This window comes from Phlebotomus papatasi, chromosome 1 (genome assembly GCF_024763615.1).
Source record: "Phlebotomus papatasi isolate M1 chromosome 1, Ppap_2.1, whole genome shotgun sequence".
Classification (NCBI taxonomy): Eukaryota; Metazoa; Arthropoda; class Insecta; order Diptera; family Psychodidae; genus Phlebotomus; species Phlebotomus papatasi.
In genome coordinates, this window is record NC_077222.1 from 14,180,285 (window position 1) to 14,208,245 (window position 27,961).

The 27,961-nt window shown below is 35.9% G+C and overlaps 3 protein-coding genes across 3 annotated transcripts in view; 1 reads left to right on the plus strand and 2 right to left on the minus strand.

Annotated features, from left to right (window-relative positions):
• Positions 1-9,161, minus strand: part of LOC129800063 (CCR4-NOT transcription complex subunit 6-like) — a 212,994-nt gene extending 203,833 nt beyond the window's left edge. Inside the window, exons 1-3 of the mRNA XM_055844437.1 lie at positions 8,866-9,161; positions 733-1,051; positions 482-657 (exon numbers count right to left, since the gene is read on the minus strand). Coding sequence (XP_055700412.1) covers positions 482-657; positions 733-1,037 — 481 coding nt within the window. The 5' untranslated portion in view covers positions 1,038-1,051; positions 8,866-9,161. The remainder of the gene's footprint in view (positions 1-481; positions 658-732; positions 1,052-8,865) is intronic.
• A 13-nt stretch (positions 9,162-9,174) lies between these two features.
• Positions 9,175-10,364, plus strand: LOC129800071 (lymphokine-activated killer T-cell-originated protein kinase homolog). The gene is made up of 2 exons (XM_055844449.1): positions 9,175-9,407; positions 9,470-10,364. The coding sequence occupies exons 1-2, from the start codon at positions 9,284-9,286 to the stop codon at positions 10,288-10,290; spliced, it is 945 nt and encodes a 314-aa protein (XP_055700424.1). The 5' UTR covers positions 9,175-9,283; the 3' UTR covers positions 10,291-10,364.
• Positions 10,353-15,112, minus strand: LOC129800064 (protein Peter pan). Its single transcript, XM_055844439.1, has 3 exons — positions 14,696-15,112; positions 10,606-11,413; positions 10,353-10,537 (listed from the first exon to the last, which is right to left on the minus strand). The coding sequence occupies exons 1-3, from the start codon at positions 15,035-15,037 to the stop codon at positions 10,353-10,355; spliced, it is 1,335 nt and encodes a 444-aa protein (XP_055700414.1). The 5' UTR covers positions 15,038-15,112.
• Between the last annotated feature and the right edge of the window lie 12,849 nt (positions 15,113-27,961).

Sequence of the window (27,961 nt, forward strand, 5' to 3'; positions counted from 1 at the left end):
TCTTTTATCTTTTAATATTATTATTATTATTGGTGTTACCTCAGTGCCTTATATTTTTCTTTTTGCACGACTAATTCGTTTTTTTTTGTATACTTTGGTATTTTTGCAACGGGGTGTGTTATAAGATATTTGAAATCTCCACAAGATTTCACTGTCACGATTTTTGCTCTAGAAATTGTGCAATTTTCCTTCTTCTCTTCACAAAATCATCAACATTGGATTCTCTCTGACTTCCATTCTCTTCCACATCAAATTGCAACACATAAACGTGATTCTTGTTGAAAATTTTCAATCTATTTCATGACTTACTCTAGGCTAGAGCATACCTAGAGCAATTTCACTCTAAGCAACTGCTCTAGGCGGTTCGTGTCTTTGCTACACTTGAAATTTTTGGCATTTTTCTTTTAAGAGATTTTTTTTCAGGGAAAAATTCATTTAAAATAAAACACACAAGAAATAAAAATAAATAAATTGCACTTACCTGTTAGATTGTCCAACATGAATGTAAGTAGCTTTTGTGTTCCATTTGGTTCATTGTAAATGGACAGAATATCTTTTCCCAGTGGGTTTCCATGCAACCCCAAAACATGTAAATGAAACAATTTTCCAATTTCATACGGTAAAACACGCAAAAAGTTGTGATTCAATAAAAGTTCCCTGAAAAAACAACAAAGGTTCCACCTTAAGAAAATTAAATCAGTTCAGAAGACACGAAAAAAAAGTCAAACACACCTCAATTGAATGAGATCCCCAAGTTCAGCTGGCAAACTTCTCAATTTATTGCTGGACAGATCGAGGGTCTTGAGATTGGCCAATTGTCCAATGTCGGATGGCAAGCGGAGGAGATTGTTGTCATTGAGATAGAGGGCTGTTAGATGTTCAAATTGCCACAGTGACGGACTCAAGTTCCGCACATTGCCTGTTATCTCGACCGCCTGCCAATTTGTCTTTCGACCTGCTGCAATATCTTCAGGTGATAGAAATACAGTCTGCCTCCTTGGGTTATTGTTTTCATATTTATCTTTGTTTCGTGACATTTTGTAGATGTTGCCTGTTTCAAAAAAAAAAAAAAGTTGGAAAGCCTTATTAAAACAAAAATTAAACCGACATTTTGCCTTAATAAATTATTTCCAGAATTAAAAAAAAAATTAATAGGGCTAAAAGTTAGAATTTTCTATTTGTAGAAGATACCCAATGTCACACCTCCAACTTTATGTTTAAAAAAAAAAAGAAGTGTTGTAATTAAAAAATCAATTATCTAATGGGCTTCTCATGTATAGCATTTTCTACTCATTTTAAATAAATGAGATGGAAAGATGTTATCGCGATATTCGTATTAGTTTTCTGTATAATTTTGCAAACAAGGAGGCTATGCATAGAAACTTGCTGATTTATTTACGCTTATTAATTAATTAATCAATCAGAAAACCCATGCACAATAGAAAATGACATCCCGAAACCCTGTTAAGTTAATCAGTGGATTTCATCTACCCACCGCCCGAGGGCAGAACTAGCGCTGAGGTCTGGTTAATCTCTAAAACATATCGAAAAATGATTTAAAAAAAAAAATCGCACAACGCGTTTTCGAGCAATACCCAAAAACAATAATTCAGAAAACCCATGCACAATAATGATGGAAAATGACATCCCGAAACACTGTTAATAAGTTAATCAGTGGGTTTCATCTATCCACCGCCCGAGGGCAGCACTAACCCTGAGAAAAACTTGAGAGGTTTCTGAATTTAAAGAAATTGGAGTATTTGGCGTTCAGAGATTAATTTTGAAGTTTAGTTTAGATATTTTTTTACTATGGGATAAAAAAAAGCCAAAAAAAGGGGTGGCAAAGAGCCCGAAGTGCTCGACCTCGTGACTTAAGGGAAACTGGGGCACCACCAAACACAATTTTTTATTTCTAAACTACTTGGACTATCTCGACCATTTCTTCAATTGACAAGCATCCCCATAGTGACTATAAATTCCTATATAGGCCTTGTCCTCAGAAGTCGAATATCTGATTAAAAAACGCAGTGTTTGGTGGTGCCCCAGTTTCCCCTAGATGCTATCCATCAAAAGTACTTTCGCATCATTTACCGTTTACCGATTCTCAACCGATTTATAAATCACTCGAAAGATCCCACAAAATAATTTTAAGAGTAATAAAATTTATTTTTAGACAAAAATTACTTATCGGTTCATAACCGATTTCAACATATTTATAAATTATTTAAAACATTGCCCAGTATACACCTTAAGAGTAATATAATTGAATTTCGGATAAAAATTACTTATCGGTTATGAATCGGTTCAATGTCGTTTCGTAAACGATTGAAATTGGCTTAAGTCTGTCAGGAATTCCAAGACCTTTCCAATGAACCCAAACACAATATAATTCGGATGAGAAATACGTTCTCAGGAGTCTTTTTAATCTTTGACCACGAAAAATCGTTATTAGGAATGACTCAATGGTATTCTCGTATATGGTCGAATGTCTGCCTGCCCGTCTGGCCAGATAAGCGCAAATTATAGACTGAATTAACCCCTATATTTCATACATTATTTTTAAGAAGCTCCCATACAAAATACCCCTTACCAAATATAGTAGACTCTCTCAAATTCGGGCATTTGGGATCGAAATGTCACCCGAAGTAGAGAGAAATTCGGACAACAAACTTTTTGAAATGTAACGATTTTATATTCATCTGCATACACACATTGAGTTTACACACTCATAATATCGTAAATTGCATGAAAATCCCTTAATAATGTAAAATTATATCAAAACTTAAGACAAATCATGCCAAATTTGAACATATTTGATTCATTTGATAATTATAATCAAACTTGAAAAATGATAACAAACTTTTTTTCAAATGTAACTGTTGCCCGAATTAAAAAGTATCCGGATCTCGAAATTCTGCACAATTCTGCAGAAATTCGTCAGATTTGAAAATTTAACTGCGGAAAATTCTGCAGAATTTCAAATTCAAGTTTTCTTTATTTTTTCATGGGTATTTTTTGGAGACAATTTTTTTACGTGGTGAATTTTTCTGTTCTAAAGTGTTAAATCATTAACGCTTCTTAAATAAAACATATTAAGGCTCTTGTAAATTCTATCATTTGTGTACCATTTGTGCTCGCTTCGTTATCCGGATGATTGGGAGACAATATGACAGATGTCCGCTTCGTAATCCGGATGGATTTTTTGAATTTGTTCAACGTCCCGAAAATATAATACAAGTTTTTTTTTAATACAATTAGAATAAAAGTTTTAAAAAGATTAAGAAGACAAAATTAGAGAATTCTATGCTATTATACTTAATTTATTAAACAAAAACATCACGATAATTCATTTTCATTGCTGAAGACACATGCATACATGACCTCAAAATTATTTTGAATGTAACCGTCGATAACTCGTCCGAATTACGCCGATCCGGATTAGAGATCGGGCACTGTAAAAATAGGAATTGCCAGAGACATTCACATTCGTCCGTCGTTAATCTTTGTGGAAAAATTGAGTCTTGAATTAAGCCTTATTGTTCAAATCCTAGCGTAAAGGCCCTGAATCTGTAACAGTGATCCTATCTGATGGGGTCAGATCTCAACTCCGACCACAAAAGCTGAGTTTTGTAAAGAATCTCAGCTAAAAAGGGATAGCTATATCCTCTTCATTTTCTTTGCAATTTTCCCGATTTTCCTCTGAAACCCTTAAATATCCTTCAAAATACCAAAGAGTATTGCGTGGGACGACTTGGTTCCTTCACAAATATATTTTCCTTGAAAAATAAAGTTTGGATTACTGACTAGCTATTTTTTCCAAGAATATTTTTACAAATAAACAAGTCATTCCACGAAATCCTTTTCATGTTTTTGAAGGATATTTAAGGACTTCAGAGAAACATATGAAAAAATGGGTACCCATCGATTTCCATTCTAACAGAACAGGTTTAATGAATGGATACAATGGATATAAAATCTTTATTTATCCCATTTAACACTTTTAAGTTTTAGATAAAATGTTAATAAAAAATGAGCGTAGTTTGTGTCTCGGTTAAATGTACGATTGTGTTTACGCATGCATACAGTATTATAATTCACTACGTTGTACATTTTTGACTTATCTATTCAGTTAAATTCAGCAGTGTATTGAGGAATACAAAAAAAAAATTAAGTAAAAATATACAATAAATATGACACAATTTTTCTTTCAGAGAGACAGCAAAAATAAAGAAAGCGTATGCAAACACTAATTTGATAGCGTGACAATTCAAGTCACAAAAAATATTTTGGCTAATTTAAAAGCTGCAATTTTGCCACTGAATTTCCTTGTTACAGTAGACTCTTGCTAATTCGGTTCTTTTAAGATCGGAATATTCTTTAATTCGGGCAGCAATTAAATTTGAAAAATGTTTGCCAATATTTTTCAAGTTTTCGAATGAAGCAAATATGCTCAACTTTGCCATGGTTATGATGTGATTTTGCATTATTAAAGGGTTTTCATGAAATTTACCATAAATATGAATTTGTACTTAAACCATCCCTTACCATGGTATTATACATCATACGCATTTTAGATGATTTATTCCTGGTCCGAATTGCTGTCGGGAATGGATTTTTAGTAACTTTAATTCTTCAATTACTTGGGAAAAATAAGACCGACAGAGATGAAAATACATTTTGTTATTGTTTTCTTGCTTCTGGCGGACGGAAAATACGACATCCCGTCGAATTTGTATTGAAATATTTAGGGAAATCATTGCAAACGCGAATCTGGCTAGACTCTCTAGGGCGTAATGGTGTCTACACACTAGAAGCAATTTTCGTCAACAATTGCCTTTTTTAAAAAAAAATCTGACGTTTCTGCCTACAAGGATAGGGGAAATTTTCTTTAAAAATGCATTTTTTAAAGAAATTTCTACTAGTGTGTAGATGCCAATCAGGCTTTTTACAATAAAATAGATTTAGAATTGAATTAGAGCAAATGATTATATTTTGAAAAACCACTAAAATTGCGAATTTTAAGATTTCGAAACATTCTGGAAACTGGATTCAACCTCCAATCTGAAACCCGTATAATGCCGCACCCAAAATTATTTTAATTTTACAGAAGATAGTTATTTAGCAATTGTTCCATACGAAGTGGGGATACCGCAAACCGTCGATTTTCCCAAAAAATTCTCTCATTCTCTCTTTATGCCCTGTGAACATCCTGACCCAAATAATGAACGAATCTCAGAGAACATTTGAAATACTTGACCACTAATGAAGTCTTGGAGACCGAATCGAAAACTCTGGAAAATATTGATGAGTTTTCCCTGAGTGAATTGTATTTTCCCGACGATTTCCGGAATCCTCACCTCGTTAACTATATTTACGTCGGTTTGTGTTGAAGCAAACTCCCTATGCTTGTTATAAGAAAAACTCTTTAATATGGACATAAAGTTCTTTAGTGTGTAGAGGCCATAAGGCCGAGAGGGTCAAAAATTGGGGATAAAAAATTAGGTTTTCGAACATCAAAATCCCGAATACTAAAATTACAAAAGCCAAAATCCTGAATTGCCAAAAGTTTCATAGCCACTTCCACGATTGCAACCGAACTTCCTTAATGCAAAGGGAAGTTTTCTATATTTTGAGAAATTATTCCACACTCTCTCCGGAGTTTGACTAAGGGAAGTGTACCACGGATCGGAATGTTAAGAGACATGCTCCATATTTAGTTGAAAATATGAGCCCCAGAACACTATTTGGTATATTTTTATGTTTAAATGGGTATTTTAGAGATCCATTTAACTATTTTTGTGTATTTATAGTTTTGCTATTTACGGAAATTAATAATATATATATAGGATTAAATGCAAAGATACAGTGTGTTCCGCGGATCGAAAGGGTGATCATCAGGTGTTCCACGGATCGGAAGGGGATGAGCCACGGATCGGCAGACGTTTTTGATGAGGATTCATCTGCTTTCTTGGCATTCAAATCTCTTTACAAAGCTTAAATTGTTAAATTTATAACACTCTCACTGGTAAAGTGTTTCCTCACAACAAAAACATCCAATGATGGCCGTGAATGCCGATCCGAGGAACAAGTGGAAAAGAACGTATTTGCTCGCAAAAAATACAGTGGGACCTCAATAGAGTCAACTTCCGATAGAGTCAATCTCCAATAGAGTCAACAGCTATTTTTTTTACTCTACGGACTCCGATAGAGTCAACTTGGACCCAAATTGACTCCGATAGAGTCAACTTTTCCATTATTATTGAACTAATAATATTGTATGACTTTTTCGAAATTAAAATCAGTGTTTTGGTGTAGCAATGTAACGTTTTTAACACAAGAAAAACAATATTATGAGAAAATTCGTATATTAACCGTGTAATCAATTTTCGACAAAATAATTTTCTTTTTGTGATTTTAAGCGTTTTGACCGATTGAAAGTTCTCTTGTCTTAAGATTTTTTGATTAAGCCCTATGATCCCGTATGACGTGTTTTCTTGTAATCACAATAAAAACCGATTGTGGTGGTGAAGGGGAGGGATATAGAGAAGAACTGAGGGTCATAAGAATAATCCCCAGTTTGACTTATTAGGGGGTCATCCGAAGATTCCAAGTAGATATCTCTAACAATTTAACGCCCATTTTCCAGAACAAGAAGAAAATGAGAAAAATTGGTTTTATTGCTCTTTTTGTGAAGTTTAGAGCCATCGTTATGTCATAACGAAAAGAACATCTATCAATATCTTCTTTTATACAATAACAGTTTAAAATAAATCCCAATTAATAACGTTAATTGCAACAGAATTTTCAATAATTAAATATCTACCAGAGCTTCTCTAAAAAAAGTAAAGAAAGAAATATTTAGGACACCATTTCCTTATCTTAGCAACGTGGGTGGACCTCAATATTATCACATGGATAGTAATTTTCACTTAAGATACTTACTAATAATAAAAACATTCTTTAAAATCATTCTGTAATCTTCAACTTTTGCCCAAACTTATGACTTTCTTTGGACAATAGGGTGTAGAATTTATGAGTTAATTAAATACAATATTCTACTATCGTGTTAAATTTATCAATTATCTAATACAAACATAAAATAATACCCCTTTATATCAAAATTTCCTATTTTAATTGATATTTTTCGGACTCCGATAGAGTCACCGAATCCAATGGAGTCAACAGGCCTGGAAATAATTAGTTGACTCTATCGAGGTCCCACTGTATTTTCAATATTTCTTATCGAGACAATTAAAAAAGTGCATCGATATTGAAATTAGAATAACTGAGGATTAATTTTTTAATTAAAACGGATTTGTAAAGCATTTTAAGCAGTCATAATTCCTCATATTCTGTCAGACTTGTTCTCGTGTAAAATTTTAAGAAAGTGATGAATGGCGGATTTCTGGCTAAGACTTTGATACAGCGATTCAATAAATTAGTTAAATAATGACAGTTTTGTTAAAAACTCAATGAGAAAATTAGTTTTAAAGATTAAATATGAATCAACAATACATTTAGCTAAAGTTCATTGCTAAAATACAGCGAATAATTATTAAAAATACATTTTATTTTAAGGTTCCGTTACGCGGGACAACCTTCCAATCCGAGGTACACTGACGATCGCTGGTACATTTCCCTTATACGGGATTTTGCCTTTCGAAATTTTGGCTGTCACTGGAATAAAAAATATTTGATCTCGGTTTTTTAGATCTCCGGTAATCTAGTCAGTCTTTTCTTTCAAAAGTTTAAAAAAAAACATCCTTTTGACAAACTTTTACCAAAATTTTTCAAAACAAACCTCAACGAAAAGCCCCGTGTTAAATTTTCCAAAACGTCAATTTCTCTCTCTCTCTCACTCGTCCCCATCATCTTTCATCTTTCTAATTACTCTTGTTTATCTTCACCTCTATCGTGTTCTTCTGTTGTAAACAACTCAAAATGTGCATAGTTTTCCATAAAGTGAATTATTAGATTTTCAGATAGGCTTCAATTGCGGCTCGAACTGAATCATTCGAGTTGCTTCTTCGCGATAAACCCTCTTGACCTTTTCGCCCCCAGGAGCTCCAGGAGAGTGTTCGCTTTGCATTGTTTGGCGAGGCTGGAGGCTGTTCTTGAGGGGGATTTGGGGCAGTGTTTTAGGCATTTTGTCACTGAGAATAAACAAGATGAAAGCTGGGTTGCTGTGTTTGGCAAAAGTGAGTTTGAAAGGTCTGAGAAATGGCTGAAAGGGAGGGAAGATTGAGAGATTTGGGGGATTCGGGAGTGATTTTTGCACCGGGAGATGGCCAAGAATATGACAGAGGTGTTACTGATGGCAAGGTAGAAGAGATGATGGAGACAAAGTCCAAAAAAAAGTCAAGAAATATCTGGATATTTGGTGATGATGAGTGAACGACCTGACAAAGGCAAGGCTAAGGTCACATCTTTCTCTCTCTTTCGCCGAACTGGTAGCGCCCTCTTCAGCAACCCCCCTGAATGGGTGGAAGAGGAAAAAAGACACCCAAAAAACTGCCCGTTCAATCGACACCAAATCGATAATTGATGATGGAATGGCCGCAATGGGGCAGCAATTCCCATTATTGCCAAATACACAACAAAGCCCACCATCGGGAGACGCTCAATGGTGGAAAATTGACAAGAGAGAAGTTGCCTGAGAAACTTTCGCGTTTACTTGCGAGCTTTCTTCTCCCACTTCTCTGGAGAGTTTTGTGTCTGCGTTGTCTCCTTTGCACCCCCAAAATCACCCCAAAATACCCAGAAAATCCCTTCCGGAAGGCATGATAGGGACACCTAGAGATCTACCCTTGGGTTTGGGGATGTTTTTGTGTACACAATTGACCTACAAAGGGTCCTATGACGCACCTTCATCTACTTTTTCAGCTGCGAAGAAATCGAAGAGAAAATGTTGCGTCAATCCGCTATCCACCTTCTTGTGCGCTATCCACTTGACAAAATACACACTTTTCACCCCCACTGAGGCACAGTACCGACGGTCAAACACACACTTTTCACTTCAACACGCGATTTTTCCTGCAATTTCCCGGATAAAGGCGACAAAATTGCCAATATTTTTTTTCCACACAATAATCGCACAAAAATCCTCTTGAATGCGGTACCACGATTTCACCACTGGCAACACCAACTGTCGTCTCCGGAGTGACACATTGGCCTTCCGGAAAATTTCACCATCTGGCAACACTGTTATCCAAGTTTATCCTAGGAACGCTCTAGCAACGGATTTTTTAGCGCAATTTCCATAGATTTTCTTCTTAATTCCGCAATGGACACGCCAAAAAGAATCCTGCCACGCAATAAACACCTTGAGAATGTCTTTGGGAACATTCTAGGAACACCACTGAAGATTCCCCCATCGCCACAGCTGCAGAAATTGGGATTTGGCACAGGTAATTTTTTGGAGGTTATGTCGCTGAGGCATTTTGAATTTGCTGACCGGGATTTATTTCAGGGATTGAGGTTTGTCGGGTGAACAGGACCCCAAGCAAGGATGTGGTGAAATCCCCATGGGCAGTGAAGCGTCTCAATCGCTTTGCCATCGAGGGGGACATGGAGCAGAGTGAGATTTATTCAGAGAGACTGGAAAAGGAAGCCAGTCTCCTGAGGCAGCTCAATCATCCGAACATTGTGGGCTTCAGGGCGTACAAAAAGGGTCCAGATGGCCGAAATATCCTCGCCCTTGAGATCTGTGACTCATCCCTGGCTGATATTCTAGAGAAACGGCTGGAAGATGAGATGGGACCCCTTCCATCGGAAAAAATCCAGAGATTCGCTCTGGACATTGCAGGAGCCCTGGACTATCTCCACAGGGAGATGAAAATACTCCATGGGGACATAAAGGCAGGGAATGTCTTGGTGAAAAAGGATTTCGAAGTGTGCAAGCTCTGTGACTTTGGAGTTTCCCTGAAACTCGATGATTCCGGACACATTGAAGATTCCGAGGATAGATACGTGGGAACTGATCTCTGGGCAGCCCCTGAGGTCATTGACGAGGAGTACTCTCTAATTGGGAGTGCAAGTGACATCTTTAGCTACGGACTGGTGATCTATGAGACTCTTGTGCTAATGCCTCCGCATCTCTTTGGATTGGACCTCAGCGGAGAGGACAGCATGACCGATTTGGACATGAGAGTCGGCAGTCGGCCTCCCCTGCCAGAAACCCTCGACCTTCCCGAAGAATACAATGGTTTTGTTGGAATCTTCTACGCCTGCACTGCTGACCTTCCGGAAGATCGTCCAACAGCCCAATCCATTCAGAAAATGCTCCAGTAATTTTTTTTTCAGTTACTTTATTGAATTATTCACAAACTCCCGGACATTCCGGAACAATAAAATCATTTCTTCGACTTCTTTTTGACATTTTTTCCCTTTCCGGAAAACTTCTTTGTGCTTCCGGATGACTTCTTTCCGAGGCTGAACTTTCTTTTCTTGGCGTCCTTGTCTCCAGGGTGTCCTTTGGGATCAGCTGGACGCTTCCTGGGCCTGGGAGGGCGCTTGGGATCGCTGGGAGCGAAGAGCTCTGAAAACGAAGCGAAGAATACAGTTTTCCGAAATTTCCTCCTTTGAGAAAAAATCTTTGGTACTCACCTCTGTCAGGTTCGACGCCAACCTCCTCCTTGAAATACTCAGCATCATCCTCTGGAGCCTCCTCTTCCGGATTTTCATCCTTCTCAATCTTCATTCCTTTGAGGCATTTCTGTTTGTGCTTCTCCTTTTCCTCCTCCTTCTTCAGTTTATTCTTCGTCTGTTGCTCCTTTCGCTCCTCCTTCAGTCGATTCCGCTTCTCAATCTTCCGCCGGATGGCATCCTTCTCCTCCTCAGTCTTCACCACGAGCTCATGGAACAAGACTTCCCCATTGAACAGTCCCTCCTCGATCTTCATCAACTGAATCGTCATCCGAGGTCCCAGCTCATGCAACTTTATCGCTGACTTCTGATTCTGGAGATTCCCACGCGATGGGAGATCCTGCGGAAGCACCACATGGGATGCTTCATCATCTTCAAATTCGGAATCTGACAAGCCATTGGCCTTCTCAATAAAGTCCGCAATGTCCTCACACTTAGCCAAATTGGGTATCTTGCCCGTAACCAACTTCTTAACACTCCTGGACACTCCCACTGGAAGTACCCGGATGGCAAAGTGCCGGACATCAATGAGCTTGGAAGTTGGATTGTACGAAAACAAAACACATCTCCGGATCCTTGCCAATTTCACCGTTGATACATTGATCGTGGGGAACATGTTCTGGAACACCTGAGCCATCAGCTTCAGGTGTTTTCCTTCCCCGGAAAAGCTGTTCAGGACCACAAGAGGGGCCGATTCGTAAGCCTTGTCGTCGATGTAGGGCTTTCTCTGGGCAGCAATAACCTCCTTCATCAGCGTAAATTGATGAATCTGCGAAAGACAGTGATTCTGAATCTCAGAAGTAGGGATCTTTATGCGCGCTGCGCGCAAGCAGATTTTTACGACGCAGCGCGCAAAGAATATTTTATGCGCGCAGCAGCAAACATTTTCATGTACGCAGCATTTGTCTATTAAGCTGTCTATACACAAGGAAAAATTTTCATCAATATTCGTAATCAATATCTAATATTGATGAAAATCATGGACATAATTTTGGATTATTGAAGAAAATTTGTCTAGTGTGTATGCAATTTCTTCAATATTCGTTTCAATATGGATGGTTTTTCTTCCATATTGTATACCAATATTGTTTACCCCTACACACTGAGACAAATATAATCAATATAACTCCTCCATAATATTATTGAAGCGGAATATGGAAGAAATGGATGAAATATTGAAGAAAATGTTTAATATCAAGTTCATTAGATATTTTCTTCAATAAATTCATTTTCGCTTTCACACAAATTCGATAATTTTTGGCTGCAGAACATTCGAAAATAACTTCTTGAAGCCTATTGGGATGTGTTTAGTGGATTTTGTTGCAAGTTAAAAAAAAATGTGGAGAAAAAGTTTACGTTTCAGGAGATGTGGTTTTCTACTGGAATTCAAACCAATTTTGTTTGAATTTTTCGTTCGGATGTAAATTGAGAATAATTTGAGTATCGGTACATTGATTGAAGCTTCTTACGCAAGGCAGATCTCAACCCTAACATCCAGCTGGAGAAGAGATCAAGCACCAGATCTCTGCCAAAAGTAAAGAATTGAATTGGGATAGCCATAGGACATTCTATTGAATTAGCAGTCCCTGTGATATATGTAATTGGTATGCAACTTGTGCCGTAGAGCTCTTCAATAAAACCTAATTTTTGTATCTGAATCGGTTGACAGACAAGGACAAGATAAAGCAGTAGATAAGGAGAGAGATTGTCTGAAGCAGAGACTCTGAGAGGCACAATTGAAGTTATAGGATATTGGTAAAAAGACAGAGATCTTTTAAAAAATGTTTTCCATTTGAGAAAAAAAATCAAACAATACTATTGAGAAAACTATATTATTTAAGTTGAAAATTAAATATATTTTATTGATAAATTTCTTATTACAAATTAATATATACATTAATTTTCTGTCCTTATATCTGAGATTTTCCTATACCTCTGGAGTAGAGTCGTATCCATCTGTCTGCAATTTCCTTTTGTGAATCTCAGGAAGAGCTGCTGAATGTGTCCGTGAACCTTTGAGCAGCAGAAGCACACACGACAATCCCTATTTGAGAATGTCTTATAAATCCAACAGCCGGATATGACAGTCTTTCAATTTCTAAAGGAAGAGGACTAGCCTATACGAAGACATCTTTGCCATTCCCAAATTTTGAAGATATTCCTTCGTAATCAAATCACCATCGTTTCCTTGTAGATGATAACAGTTAACTTGTCAGTCGGGGATCCTCGAGTGGGTCAGTGGATAGAGTAATAACTCTATGACTGCGAAGTCTTGGGTTCAAAGCTGAGCAGCAGCAGAAAAGATTTCTCATGCCATATCGGCTTTGAATTCGTCCAGTGAATGAATGAATAGTAATGTCAATGGTGCATATTGGCAAAAAAAAAAAGTGAACCGCCTAAACAATAGAGGCTGGTACGAGAACGAGTTTCGATGTGAAAATGGTACTTCAATCGATACAAATATTCGCTGTCACTGATCCCAAACACACACCGAGAAGGGATGCTGTGATATAGTAACGGCACTGATTGTCCACACAGAGCTGCGATATAGAGCGGCTACCCGTGTCGGGGGATAAGATAGAATAGGAGTGGGGAAGCATAAGGGGCCCAATTGGTGGCCTGGATGCATCGGAATATCCGAAATGGAGAACTAAACCCTGGCAAAATCTTATCTTATCTTAACTTGTCAGTCACTTTATGTTCGACATGTTTGACTGATAGGCAAGATTTTTATTGGAACTGGCTCTACAGTTCTTCAGATGTTCTAACAGGAATTTATATATTCCGGAATCCAGCTGCTAGATTCTGCACTCCTGGCACTTTGCATAGTTATATAGATTATAGGATTCTCCTCATGGGCACATTCATAAAGTCCACTTCTGCCGAGAACACAAATTGTTTAGCAAACAGAAAACACCGTTTTGAGGTTATGTTTACATATTCCGGAATTCCAACCAAGATTTTACCCTGTTGCGAGGGAATTTGCTTAATATTAATGTGATCCTCAAGAATCTCTCTATAGTGTCTCGATCCTCAGAGGTCTCCTGGTAAATTCCTGGTGCGTTCCATGAAGATTTCTCTCGATTGTCTCCGAGACTTTACAGAACACGATGAATCTCTCAATTTTCTCCTTTTTTGCTCGTGTTAGAATTTGGAATATGTGGTCAAGGTTCCAAAGGACTCTTCAGTGATGCACAGAAGGAATCACTTCCGACAATTTTTAAAGCAAAAATGAAAAAAAACTTCACTAAAACTTAATTGGGTTCCACCAGGCACAACATCTCTCGAAAAACACTCTTCTTTCTCATTTTTGGAAAATTTTCCACTAAAATTCACTGAACACTATCCCAATGAACTTCAACACTTTCCAAACTTTTCCAAGAGCAAAACGATAAATTTTCGCGAAAAAGAATGTCAAGCCGCAAGAAGACTCGAGAAATAAAATAAAGTGTCATATTGAAACGATTTAGTTCCTGTGTGTAGGCATTTTCTTCAATAATTCTCTTTAATAACTGAAGTTTTTTATCAATTATTATTAATCGTATCGAGATATTTATTACAAGGTAATCATTTTTACAATGCGTTATATCCCGTGTTGGAAGAATCTGCGAAGTCCATTGTAGACTGCCCAGGAGCGCCTTCCCGTAGTATGGTGAATGCTTCTTCCATGCTCCCGGAGTTGTTGGGCGAGGCGGTGCATTTTTATTACGTTATATCACAGTGAAAATGTCTTTTTCTAAACATTCAGATCTTTGCACCGGGCGGGACTCGAACTCACAACAGTGAATCGAGCCAGGGAATCGATCCGCCCAAGAGTCAACGGTCTTGCCTATTGCGCCACTGATTCCCCTTTTTATCAATAGTATTATTGAAAGCCCACTCATCCATATTTTTCCTAGTGTATAGACAGCTTAGAGTTTGAGTGCAAAAACAGAACTTGCGCGCAAGTCGAAAAAAAAAAATTGCGCGCAAAAACCTCTTGCGCGCAGCGCGCAAGATTACTCCGCGCAGGTCCCTACCCAGAAATTGCATAGGAGCTGTAAAGACTCACCCTGAACGTCAGAGTTGGCCCCCTCGGAAGCCTTGCCACCTTCCAGGAAACCTGCTCCTTTGAACGATTGAACACAGCCATATGGCTCACATGAAACACACTCGATAAGCTGACAAAATCCTTGATTTTGTTGCTCTTTCGCTCCTTGAGATTCATCGCCGTGAAGGGAGACATCACCTTCCGGAAATCCCGTGTGAGATCATTGAGCTTCGGGCAGGGCAATCCACGATGGATTACAAATGAATGTGGTGCCTTTAGCACTTCCTGCGGTTCCTCATTTCCCACGGCTGGAACATTCTTATTGGATCTCTTCGAACGGCGTCCCTTCTTCTTTTTGGCCATCCTCCCAAAAAAATGTGCAACTCCCGCAACTCCCAATCAAAACAAACACGTGAAGTTTTTTGAGGTTAGAATGAACTGTCAAAAATTTTCCGGAATTGTCAAAACACCCAAAGCAATCCGCCATATACTACCCTGAAAAAATTACCCAAAAAATTTTGACAGATTTTACCCATTTGAGCAACTCTGAGCAAAGTTACACAGAAAAAAATAGTGAGTGTAAAAACAAACAAAAAAAGAATAAATGATGAGAATACAAATCAATTAAGTTGTAAAACCAGGAAATTATTACCATCTAAGGTAAATATGTGAAGAGTCTAGTGTGAGACAAAGAGATATCCATTTCAATCTCAAGGAAGTTCCACTCCAGAAACATTACTTCAGGAGACCCTGGCCAGGAACCCTAAAACCTTACTCAGTGATTCTGGTGCAGGATGAGAGTACGATAAATACCGCATCTGGTGCACCATGTGGGAATGCCCAGTCGACAGTAAGTGTCCCTCAGCTCCTCATCCCAATCTCTAGGAAGGGGCATTTTGCATGTAGGCAAAATGGAAGTTGGGTATTTGGCCAGGAACCGTGAAACCATAATCAGTGATTCTGGTGCAGGATGATAGTGGGATAGATACTGAATCTGGTGCACCACATGAGAATTCCCAGTCAACCGTCAAAGTCTCCCAGATCCTCATCCCAACTTCCAGAATCCCCATTTTGTATGTATTTGGAAGTTAGGTAGCTGGTCAGCACCAGCAAAAACTTACTCAATGATTTTAATGCAGGATGATAGAGGGATAGATACCGAATCTGGTGCACCACATGAGAATTCCCAGTCAACCGTCAAAGTCTCCCAGATCCTCATCCCAACTTCCAGAATCCCCATTTTGCATGTAAGCATTTTGGAAGTTAGGTAGCTGGTCAGCACCAGCAAAAACTTACTCAATGATTTTAATGCAGGATGATAGTGGGATAGATACCGAATCTGGTGCACCACATGAGAATTCCCAGTCAACCGTCAAAGTCTCCCAGATCCTCATCCCAACTTCCAGAATCTCCATTTTGTATGTAAGCATTTTGGAAGTTAGGTAGCTGGTCAGCACCAGCAAAAACTTACTCAATGATTTTAATGCAGGATGATAGAGGGATAGATACCGAATCTGGTGCACCACATGAGAATTCCCAGTCAACCGTCAAAGTCTCCCAGATCCTCATCCCAACTTCCAGAATCCCCATTTTGCATGTATTTGGAAGTTAGGTAGCTGGTCAGCACCAGCAAAAACTTACTCAATGATTTCAGTGCAGGATGATAGTGGGATAGATACCGAATCTGGTGCACCACATGAGAATTCCCAGTCAACCGTCAAAGTCTCCCAGATCCTCATCCCAACTTCCAGAATCCCCATTTTGCATGTAAGCATTTTGGAAGTTAGGTAGCTGGTCAGCACCAGCAAAAACTTACTCAATGATTTTAATGCAGGATGATAGTGGGATAGATACCGAATCTGGTGCACCACATGAGAATTCCCAGTCAACCGTCAAAGTCTCCCAGATCCTCATCCCAACTTCCAGAATCTCCATTTTGTATGTAAGCATTTTGGAAGTTAGGTAGCTGGTCAGCACCAGCAAAAACTTACTCAATGATTTTAATGCAGGATGATAGAGGGATAGATACCGAATCTGGTGCACCACATGAGAATTCCCAGTCAACCGTCAAAGTCTCCCAGATCCTCATCCCAACTTCCAGAATCCCCATTTTGCATGTATTTGGAAGTTAGGTAGCTGGTCAGCACCAGCAAAAACTTACTCAATGATTTCAGTGCAGGATGATAGTGGGATAGATACCGAATCTGGTGCACCACATGAGAATTTCCAGTCAACCGTCAAAGTCTCCCAGATCCTCATCCCAACTTCCAGAATCCCCATTTTGTATGTAAGCATTTTGATTACAAGATCATCCGGGAAACTTCATCACAAATAGCTAAGTATTCTTAGAATATTATTCTTTTTATTTCCTCATTAATTGTTCTTTTCTTTTTTTTCAGGTGCAAGAGCAGTGGCAGAGACAAATCAACTTGGAGGAGGATGGGCCCAAAACTGACTACAAGATCATCCGGGGAACTTCATCACAAATAGCTAAGTATTCTTAGAATATTATTTTTTTTATTTTCTCATTAATTGTTCTTTTCTTTTTTTTTCAGGTGCAAGAGCAGTGGCAGAGACAAATCAACTTGGAGGAGGATGGGCCCAAAACTGACTACAAGATCATCCGGGGAACTTCATCACAAATAGCTAAGTATTCTTAGAATATTATTTTTTTTATTTTCTCATTAATTGTTCTTTTCTTTTTTTTTCAGGTGCAAGAGCAGTGGCAGAGACAAATCAACTTGGAGGAGGATGGGCCCAAAACTGACTACAAGATCATCCGGGGAACTTCATCACAAATAGCTAAGTATTCTTAGAATATTATTCTTTTTATTTCCTCATTAATTGTTCTTTTCTTTTTTTTCAGGTGCAAGAGCAGTGGCAGAGACAAATCAACTTGGAGGAGGATGGGCCCAAAACTGACTACAAGATCATCCGGGGAACTTCATCACAAATAGCTAAGTATTCTTAGAATATTATTTTTTTTATTTTCTCATTAATTGTTCTTTTCTTTTTTTTCAGGTGCAAGAGCAGTGGCAGAGACAAATCAACTTGGAGGAGGATGGGCCCAAAACTGACTACAAGATCATCCGGGGAACTTCATCACAAATAGCTAAGTATTCCTAGAATATTATTTTTTTATTTCTTCATTAATTTGGATAGAGAGTGCCTTATTTTTTTTTTTAACAAAAAACTATCAAAAAGAGATAGTTTTTTTTCATGTAGGGGAGAAGTGGGCTAATTTTTTTGGGGGGTGGGGGGGTAAGGCACTCTCTATTCACGTTAATTGTGGATAGAGAGTGCCTTATTTTTTTTTTTAACAAAAAACTATCAAAAAGAGATAGTTTTTTTTCATGTAGGGGAGTAGTGGGCTAATTTTTTGGGGGTGGGGGGTAAGGCACTCTCTATTCACGTTAATTGTGGATAGAGAGTGCCTTATTTTTTTTTTAACAAAAAACTATCAAAAAGAGATAGTTTTTTTTCATGTAGGGGAGTAGTGGGCTAATTTTTTGGGGGTGGGGGGTAAGGCACTCTCTATTCACGTTAATTGTGGATAGAGAGTGCCTTATTTTTTTTTTAACAAAAAACTATCAAAAAGAGATAGTTTTTTTTCATGTAGGGGAGTAGTGGGCTAATTTTTTGGGGGTGGGGGGTAAGGCACTCTCTATTCACGTTAATTGTGGATAGAGAGTGCCTTATTTTTTTTTTAACAAAAAACTATCAAAAAGAGATAGTTTTTTTTCATGTAGGGGAGTAGTGGGCTAATTTTTTGGGGGTGGGGGGTAAGGCACTCTCTATTCACGTTAATTGTTGATAGAGAGTGCCTTATTTTTTTTTTTAACAAAAAACTATCAAAAAGAGATAGTTTTTTTTTCATGTAGGGGAGTAGTGGGCTAATTTTTTGGGGGTGGGGGGTAAGGCACTCTCTATTCACGTTAATTGTGGATAGAGAGTGCCTTATTTTTTTTTTTAACAAAAAACTATCAAAAAGAGATAGTTTTTTTTCATGTAGGGGAGTAGTGGGCTAATTTTTTGGGGGTGGGGGGTAAGGCACTCTCTATTCACGTTAATTGTTGATAGAGAGTGCCTTATTTTTTTTTTTAACAAAAAACTATCAAAAAGAGATAGTTTTTTTTCATGTAGGGGAGTAGTGGGCTAATTTTTTGGGGGTGGGGGGTAAGGCACTCTCTATTCACGTTAATTGTTGATAGAGAGTGCCTTATTTTTTTTTTTTAACAAAAAACTATCAAAAAGAGATAGTTTTTTTTTCATGTAGGGGAGTAGTGGGCTAATTTTTTGGGGGTGGGGGGTAAGGCACTCTCTATTCACGTTAATTGTGGATAGAGAGTGCCTTATTTTTTTTTTTAACAAAAAACTATCAAAAAGAGATAGTTTTTTTTCATGTAGGGGAGTAGTGGGCTAATTTTTTGGGGGTGGGGGGTAAGGCACTCTCTATTCACGTTAATTGTGGATAGAGAGTGCCTTATTTTTTTTTTTAACAAAAAACTATCAAAAAGAGATAGTTTTTTTTCATGTAGGGGAGTAGTGGGCTAATTTTTTGGGGGTGGGGGGTAAGGCACTCTCTATTCACGTTAATTGTGGATAGAGAGTGCCTTATTTTTTTTTTAACAAAAAACTATCAAAAAGAGATAGTTTTTTTTCATGTAGGGTAAAGGCGGGTATAACTGGGGGGACTTAGACACTCTGCTCACAAATCGCTATTATCTTTTAGTATTTGGCCCCCTCTCCCGTCAGTCACCTAATATTTCAGGTGTCCAGGTTCCACCCAGTCGAGGAGGTGGGAGTAGGAGTTGAATAGGAGAGGCTATGTATTCGCATCTCTATTCCATTAGAAACCCATCCGTTCGTTCTTCGAACGGGAGAATAATTAAAAGAGTAAATAACTATTTAATTATCCTCAATTAATTTTCCTTTTCAATTTTAGAATTTCACAGTTTTTTTAAATAAAAATATGTAGCAAATTAAATTAATGATAAAAAGAAATCTTTTATAGATTTATCTCTTACATAAGAGACAGAAAAAACTACCTTTAGGTATTTTACCATTCTTAACATTTCCTTGTACGCATTTCCAGTGAGACCAACGTTCACAATTCTCACACAAGATCCACGTTTCCTTATGTCTTGTTTCTCCATGTCCACAAATAAGACATATATTACTCATATCTTCAGATGAGCTTAAAACAAATTTTGCTAAATCTGAACGAAAATCAATTATATTAAAATTTTCATTTACAAAATCTGGAGAAATTGCATTCAGTGCGTAAGCAATCACAAAAATACCACAACTGTGATGATCTTTTTGTATTGGAAGTTGAAAATCATTTGTGGTATTTCTGAATTGGCAATTAAATATAAGCCTACAAAAATTGTCCATTGCGATTTTAAAGTGGGCCGGTGCCGTAGTATTAACTTTGAATGAATTAATGTATGTCCATTCCTTTTTGGACATATCAATAATGAAAAGTTGCCAGTGACTCTTTTTTAGTAGTGGCAGTATAATTTTTTTATATGACGTGAAATTAAAGTTGCTGAAATGATTCACAAAGTCAATCTCATCGATATCCCCGAAAATCATTCCAACAATTGCTGATTCTACTACAAGGATTTCATTATCTTTTTGCTTTTGTGCAATAGCAATTTTTATAGTTACATCTACAAGTTCCATGCTTAACCATGCATTATCATTGAAATAACCAAAGTCTTCTGCCTGTAGTCTGTACAAATTTTCTTTCTTAGGCAATTTGTACCTTCCTACAGTAATCTTTTCCTTAGTGTAATAATGTTTGGGATTTTTAAACAGACCGTTAAGGAATGTTTCATTAGGACGGGCTACATAATCGTGTTCCTCTCGATTTTCTTTTATTTTGGGTAAAATTGCACTAGGTGATGATTTCATCAAATGTTTTGTATAAGGACCTCGGAAGTGTGTAGGTGACACTTTCCTGGTCTGCTTATTCCAACTTTCTGTCGGCTCAGTTGAGTGAGTCGGTGTTACAGTTTTCTTCACTTGAGGCGGATTTTTTGGTGAAGATATCTTCCTTTTTGTAGGCTTTAATTTTGAAGGCCTTTCCTTTTCTAAATTTCCAAGCATTTTTTGATAATCTATCAGTTTAATAATATCGGCAATATTTTTCTCTTGCGAATCAAGAAATCTGCCAATTTTTTGATTCTCATTACTGTTCATCCAATTTCTTTTGACATCTTGGAACCATTTTTCTACTCTTCCATTTGTTAAAGCATTTTCCTCGTTTATCAGAGGAAGCGAAATTCCTGTCCAAAACGGAGCCAATGGAAAATATCGCTCCACAATATATTGGGCAAGTTCTGGACAATAAAGGGGATTTGAAATTTCGAAATCCATGTCATTATCCTTATCATTTTCGAGTATTACATTTAGATAAATGTCATTAAAATGCTTATAAAAGGGGCTGCCCTTCAATAGGCCCGAATTATTCTGAAAACTCTTAAATTCGTCATCATTATCATCATAAATTTCCTTTTGACTGTGTTCCGTATGTATATTATATTGATAAATAAATTCCATATCGCAATCAGACCTTGTTATTAATGCTTTCACAAATTTGGCAAAAACGCTTTCCAATTGTGAAATATTTCTGCAATTAATGAAAGCTGCGAAGCAATTCATATAAAATTGCTTTGAAATTTTATTATTTTCATCACAAAATTTTTTTACTGTATTAGAAAAAATTTTCATCATGTGCCCTGAACACATTATCAAATATGTGTTTATTTCTGAATTTGGTTTTTTTTCTACTAATATGCTGTATATAAATTTTAAATATAATTCTAAACTTAAATTGTTTATTGCCATTACTGATCCTTGCATAAGAGCTAAACTCCAATCAGTAACAATGCATTTGAACATTTTTGAATTTCTACCATATTTACTCCTGAAATTTTGCAGGAAAAATGAAATAGACGTCGTTGTTTGTGTTGATGTTATCATTTCCATTATAGGAATGATCTCTTCTTCAATTTTAATTATTCCAGCATAATAAAGGATTTTTTTTGTTGCACATTCCAAATGACACTTAGGGGAACGCACAACACTACCAGTTGCATCTAAATGCAAAATAGCGTTCCCCTTCGTAGTTTTTAATAGCCTGATTTGTTCATCCGTAAACATATGCACAATAAGTGGCTCATTTGCAGTAAATTTAATATATTTGTTTTGTTTCTTCTGTCGAAGAATTAGATCGAGCATATCGCATGTCTTGTATAGGTCATTATCTGACTTTTGTTCGCTACGAGCTTTTTGTAATGTTGACAATTTAACTTCGTAACCACGGTTACCTCTTGATGCTAAGTCTGCATCTAATAAAGGTACTACTTCCTTTTTTAAAATTGTTTTTGGAAATTCGTTTTTAAGTTTATCTTTAATTATTTGGCGGCGAATTCCTCTCAATTGTTTGGGTTTTGATATTTCATTATGGTATTCAATTTCTCTTCCACTAGCAAAAATTATTAAATTGCAAATAGTGGAATTAATACTAGTGAATACAAACTTAAATTTCCTTTCATGAGTGTGGTATTGCTTGCATTTCCCAAACGCAACAATTTTGCTTTTATCTGGATTGCATTTTATATTTCCATATTGCAAGGGGCAATTAATTTTATTTTTCATATACACGTCATCTATTAAGTATCGCACCATATTTTTGTTCACAGATTTAGTTGCAGTAAGTACACCTTCATTTTTAACTTTTTTTTCAAATAATTTACAATATTTTACCTTTTTTAATTGTGGCCTTTTCTTATGATTATGTATACTTTTATTTAATACAAGTGTTTCGTTGGAACATACTTCTGAGTGTTCAGGAATATGTTCAGAAGTTTCAAATATATCATTAGAACATACTTCTGAGTGTTCAGGAATATGTTCAGAAGTTTCAAATATATCATTAGAACATACTTCTGAGTGTTCAGGAATATGTTCAGAAGTTTCAAATATATCATTAGAACATACTTCTGAGTGTTCAGGAATATGTCCAGAAGTTTCAAATATATCATTAGAACATACTTCTGAGTGTTCAGGAATATGTTCAGAAGTTTCAAATATATCATTAGAACATACTTCTGAGTGTTCAGGAATATGTCCAGAAGTTTCAAATATATCATTAGAACATACTTCTGAGTGTTCAGGAATATGTTCAGAAGTTTCAAATATATCATTAGAACATACTTCTGAGTGTTCAGGAATATGTTCAGAAGTTTCAAATATATCATTAGAACATACTTCTGAGTGTTCAGGAATATGTTCAGAAGTTTCAAATATATCATTAGAACATACTTCTGAGTGTTCAGGAATATGTTCAGAAGTTTCAAATATATCATTAGAACATACTTCTGAGTGTTCAGGAATATATTCAGAAGTTTCAAATATTTCATTGGAACATATTTCTAAATGTTCAGGAATACATCCAACTATTTTAACTGTATTACTTTGATCAAATGATCTCTTGAATTCTGATTTTGATACATAATACCTTATTAATGATAACAATTTCTTTGTAGGCTTCCTGTTCAGAATACTGCAAAGCCTAATAAAGAAATCACATCTTATCGACGTTAATTTGATATCCTCAATATTATCTACAATTTGTTTACAAAACGTCACTAAAATTGCAGAATTTAATTGTAATTTTCTCATCGCTTCAATCAGTTTTCAAGAAACTTACCTTGAAATAACAGTTTAAAGATGTAAATATAAACTTACCTTAAAACAAGAACTGTTGTTCAATATCTTTATAGTTTTTGAGTTTTAAAGACGTTTTCGTTTAAATACTATGAAAAGAAACTTACCTTAACTTAATAACAGTTGTTTTAAATATGTAAATATAAACTTACCTTAAAACAAGAACTGTTGTTCAATATCTTTATAGTTTTTGAGTTTTAAAGACGTTTTCGTTTAAATACTATAAAAAGAAACTTACCTTAACTTAATAACAGTTGTTTTAAAGATGTAAATATAAACTTACCTTAAAACAAGAACTGTTGTTCAATATCTTTATAGTTTTTGAGTTTTAAAGACGTTTTCGTTTTAATACTGTAAAAAGAATCTTACCTTGAAACAACAGTTGTTTTAAAGAAGTAAATATACACTTACCTTAAAACAAGAATTGTCTTCTTTTTTTTTTGTTTTGTTTTTAGGCTTGATTGCCTATATTTTATATTATTTTTTAAATAAATTGTGCGTTTTTATGGGTTACGTTTACTTTTTTGTTAACGTTTTGATTTACTAAACTCTCAAAACCCTTTTTAAACTCTAAAAACTTACCACACGCCTAAAGCTCCCTTATACTCTGAAACGCCTTACCTAAAAAGGGTTATAAATATTGGATATGTAAAATTATAGGTTTATTAAAAATAAATTACATTACATATATATAATACATTTATCGTCTTTTCTATATATACAATAGATTTCATATTGAAGTTTACACTGCCCTCTCAAGAGCATATATAACACTAATATTGTCCCTCTATATTTTCAAGTACCAGTCCGTTCGCTATGCAAAAAAGAAAGAAGAAGATTGTTAGTGGTAATTTTATTATTTTCCATTGTTTTCACCCCGTAAAATATGTAGATAATTGAAAATACTCCTTTAATTGTCCAATTTCTAGAGCTCCTAACCAAATTCAAAACTGATGCATAAGAAAATACAGTAGAGTCTCGCTATAGGCCATCGCTCTATAGTCCACAATTTATCGACCGTTGATTTCAAAACACTGATTTTAAGTTAGGTTATGTTTTTTAGTATGCGACATGCATAATTATTTTAATATTTTTGGCAAACTTTATTAAGTAGTTGTGATAATTGTGATCCACAATGAAGAGAGCAAGGACAAGTACCACAATCGCAAAGAAAGTGGAAGCCGTCGAGCAATTTCAATACTAAAAATCGTTGATAATTTTAAAAAATTACATGGACTATAGTGCGACCCAAGTGTCAAATTTGAAACCAAATATGGACTATAGCGAGACTCTACTGTAGAGGAATTAGTGACAAAAATCCTAAAGAAAAGACCAACCAATAGGTAAGATAGAGACCTTGTAATTCAAATTGAAAAATTCGTTACGATTTAAATAAAAATTTCCTCCAACAGCTACTGAGGAAGACACGATAAGTGTCGAAAGCTCTGGTAAAATTGTGTGTTTGATTCATAGGATTTGATCAACAAATTCCGACGCTCACCGGAAGGACAGATAGTCCTAAAAAACCTAACTTAGTTACACCACCGTCGGCTATCCCTTTATTCCATCAATGGTTGTTCATAAAATTGATATTACACCAAAGATTGCCGTTCATAACACAGAAAGATGGAAAATGGGAACGTCACCACAAAGTGGCTGGATGGATGGGCCACTTTTCTATGAGTACATCGGTAATGTATCTTTCCTTGGATGATGAATAATAAAAGGAAAAATAAATACTAAAATAAACTAATAAATTGATTGGTGAAGAGATAAAACAATTAATTAATGAAATATCCAAAAAAAGTTTCAAAAATAAAATGAAAAATGGATTTAGAAGAAACAAAAAAAAAAGAATTTCATCAGTCCAAAAACAAGTGTTTAAGTATTCCTCCACGGAGAACCGACTCTTTGACCGCTAGGTCTTGGGTTCAAAGCTAAGCAGCAGCAGAAAAAAGATTTCTCATGCCATATCGGCTTTAAATTCGTCCAGTGAATGAATGAATAGTAATGCCAGTGCACCATTATTGGCAAATTAGTGTGTAAACTTTATTTTGTAGAACCCAAAAATACCTTATTTTCAATTTTTATATGCTAAAACAGAAATTTAATTGTTCTGAATAACTGAAACAAAACATGCGAACTCTAAACAAGTTATTTCAAAACATAATTTTAAAAAAATTAAACATGTTTCTTTTAACAATATTTTTGAGATGGCGGAGATGGCAATGTAAACTTCAATATGATATTTACTGTATTTTCGTATATGGGCGAAATGTCCGCCTAGATAACTTCTAAAACATATCTGAAAAAGAAAAAAATCGTACGATGCATTTTTTCGTGGATTCTCGCAGAACGCGGAATTTTTCGCTAAATCTTTGCGGAGCGTTAATTTATTCGCGAGTTTTCTTTGTTTTCAAGTAAAATTTGGCATGTCTCAAACTTAAAGTATGCTCTAAACAGATGTCAAATTTGAGGTCTCTATCTCTTATAGTGCCGAGATATTCGGCTTTAAAGTTTTTTAGAATTTTTTTTGTACATTTCTCATACAATTTTTTGCCAATTTGTGAGGGAGACTGGGGCAAATTTGTCAAAACGAAAATTTCAAACAACAGGAAAAAATCCTGTCTCTATTTGGGTTAAATTTGTGGAATGGAAATCATTGGTTCTGATTATCACCCTCTGTGCAAAAACACAAACTTCTTAGGACAGCTGTCTGGAAAGTCTGGAATGTAGAAAAAAATCTACAGAAAATCGGCAAAATATCTACAGGAATTCGTCAGAGTATGCACCAGGATTCGTCAGAAAATCTGCAAAAATTTCTGACGAATTTTGTCCCAAGCCCAAATAAAATTCGTAGGAATATCTACGGATTTCTCGGCAGATTTTCAGCAGAGATGTAGATATTTTCTGCAGAAATCTGCAAGATATCTGACGAAATTATTTGACGGGGTTCATTTTCCCTAGATTAAGAAAAATTACTTTAGAAAATTTACCAATATAATTTGTTGTTAAATAGATGTCATTTCTTGAAAAAGTTAATATATTACGATAATATTGAGGAAACACCAGAGTAAAATGGTTGTAATTTAGATTCCACGCAAAACATCCTTCACTTAATCTCAAATTTAACACTTTGAATTCAATCGTCATTCATATTTTAGGAGTTCAAATTTGAGGAACTCGACTGTAATACGCTTAAGTTTTCTCAGAGCTCATGAAAAAATTAAATATGCGTTTTGACAAGTTTTGCCCCAGTCTCCCCTAAGTACCCCAGGATGCACGTATTTCGAGGTTGCCTGTAATGAATCTCAGCTACCATAAGCTTATTTGGACTTCGAATTTGTCGCCAATCCGAATTTGCAATGAAAGAATCACACCTACCGTAAGCCCATTTAGGCTTATCATTGGCTTTTCTCTTTGTATTAATTTTTTTAATCACATCACATTAACATTTATTTATGAGCCGAAACAGGAAGGTCTGTTCAAGGAATATAATAATAATACTGACACAACATTCCATGAAGGATCAAAGCCTTCCCGCAAGGGGATTTCTAGACATGTTCAAGGAGTAAGAAAAATGCGCTTCGAAAAGAAAATTAAAATTTTCGAGGTTATGGCATAGATAGAGGCAAAAAAATTTTATCATCCAGAGAAAAAGCTACAAACACTGCACTACTCTTCACTCTGCGATAAACACAACAGTTATCTACTTACCTTCCTACAATGCACAAAATAATACTCTAATATTATCACTATTCACGCTATTCTACTTCGAAATCACGTTATTTGCGAGGCTGCTATAGGACCAGGTAAATACAAATAATGCTAAGAAAAACCATTTAAATTGATTTTACTACTAGAGGCGCTATTGAGTGCCATAAAAGCACTTGATTTGAATTTTAAATACTAACGAAATACATTAAAAAAAGCTTTCGAAAAAAATATCGTAGTTTAACCCATTCGCATCTATCCATTATATATCATACTCGCAATACATACCTATGCAATTTTGCGTAATTTATTTCTATGTAATTGATATTCAAATTGCTGTCGAGAATGGATTTATAGTTTATTCAGTTCTTCATTGAAATGGGTAAAATAGTCCAACAGAGCTAGAAATACATTTTATTGTTTCTCTTTTCTCTGTTAGCTAATTATTCTCTTTCCTGGTTACAATTCTGGTTAACAATTTTTTTTTCTTTTCCTAATTCTGTCTAAATAGTTTCTAACGTTTCTAATAAAGAATTTAAATTCAGTGACCGTTAATATGTCTGTTTGAAAGAGACTCCCCCGGGTTCCCCACACCTCCTAATGGATTTTTTTTTCAAAAAAATTATCAATTACTCTGTTAACTATTTAAGGACGATAGGGACACTTGTGTCCCTATCCCTTTGCTCTAAACAGTCGGGAAAAGCAATTTTTCTAACCATTGATTTTTGATTCTCTCGTCCTTTAAGGGTTAAACACTATAGTTCTAATATTTACTCATTCATTCTACAGTATTTCTATGAAGGATATTGAAAAAAAGATAAAATATAAAGGATT

What these genes read in the sequence shown, in the direction of transcription:
- LOC129800071 (XM_055844449.1), top strand. Translation starts at nt 9,284, where the DNA reads ATGGACACGCCAAAAAGAATCCTGCCACGCAATAAACACCTTGAGAAT. An exon ending in GAAATTGGGATTTGGCACAG is followed by an intron (nt 9,408 to 9,469) that starts GTAATTTTTTGG and finishes GATTTATTTCAG; the next exon opens with GGATTGAGGTTTGTCGGGTG.
- LOC129800064 (XM_055844439.1), bottom strand. Translation starts at nt 15,037, where the DNA reads ATGGCCAAAAAGAAGAAGGGACGCCGTTCGAAGAGATCCAATAAGAAT. An exon ending in GGCCAACTCTGACGTTCAGG is followed by an intron (nt 11,414 to 14,695) that starts GTGAGTCTTTAC and finishes TGTCTTTCGCAG; the next exon opens with ATTCATCAATTTACGCTGAT. An exon ending in TGGCGTCGAACCTGACAGAG is followed by an intron (nt 10,538 to 10,605) that starts GTGAGTACCAAA and finishes CTTCGTTTTCAG; the next exon opens with AGCTCTTCGCTCCCAGCGAT.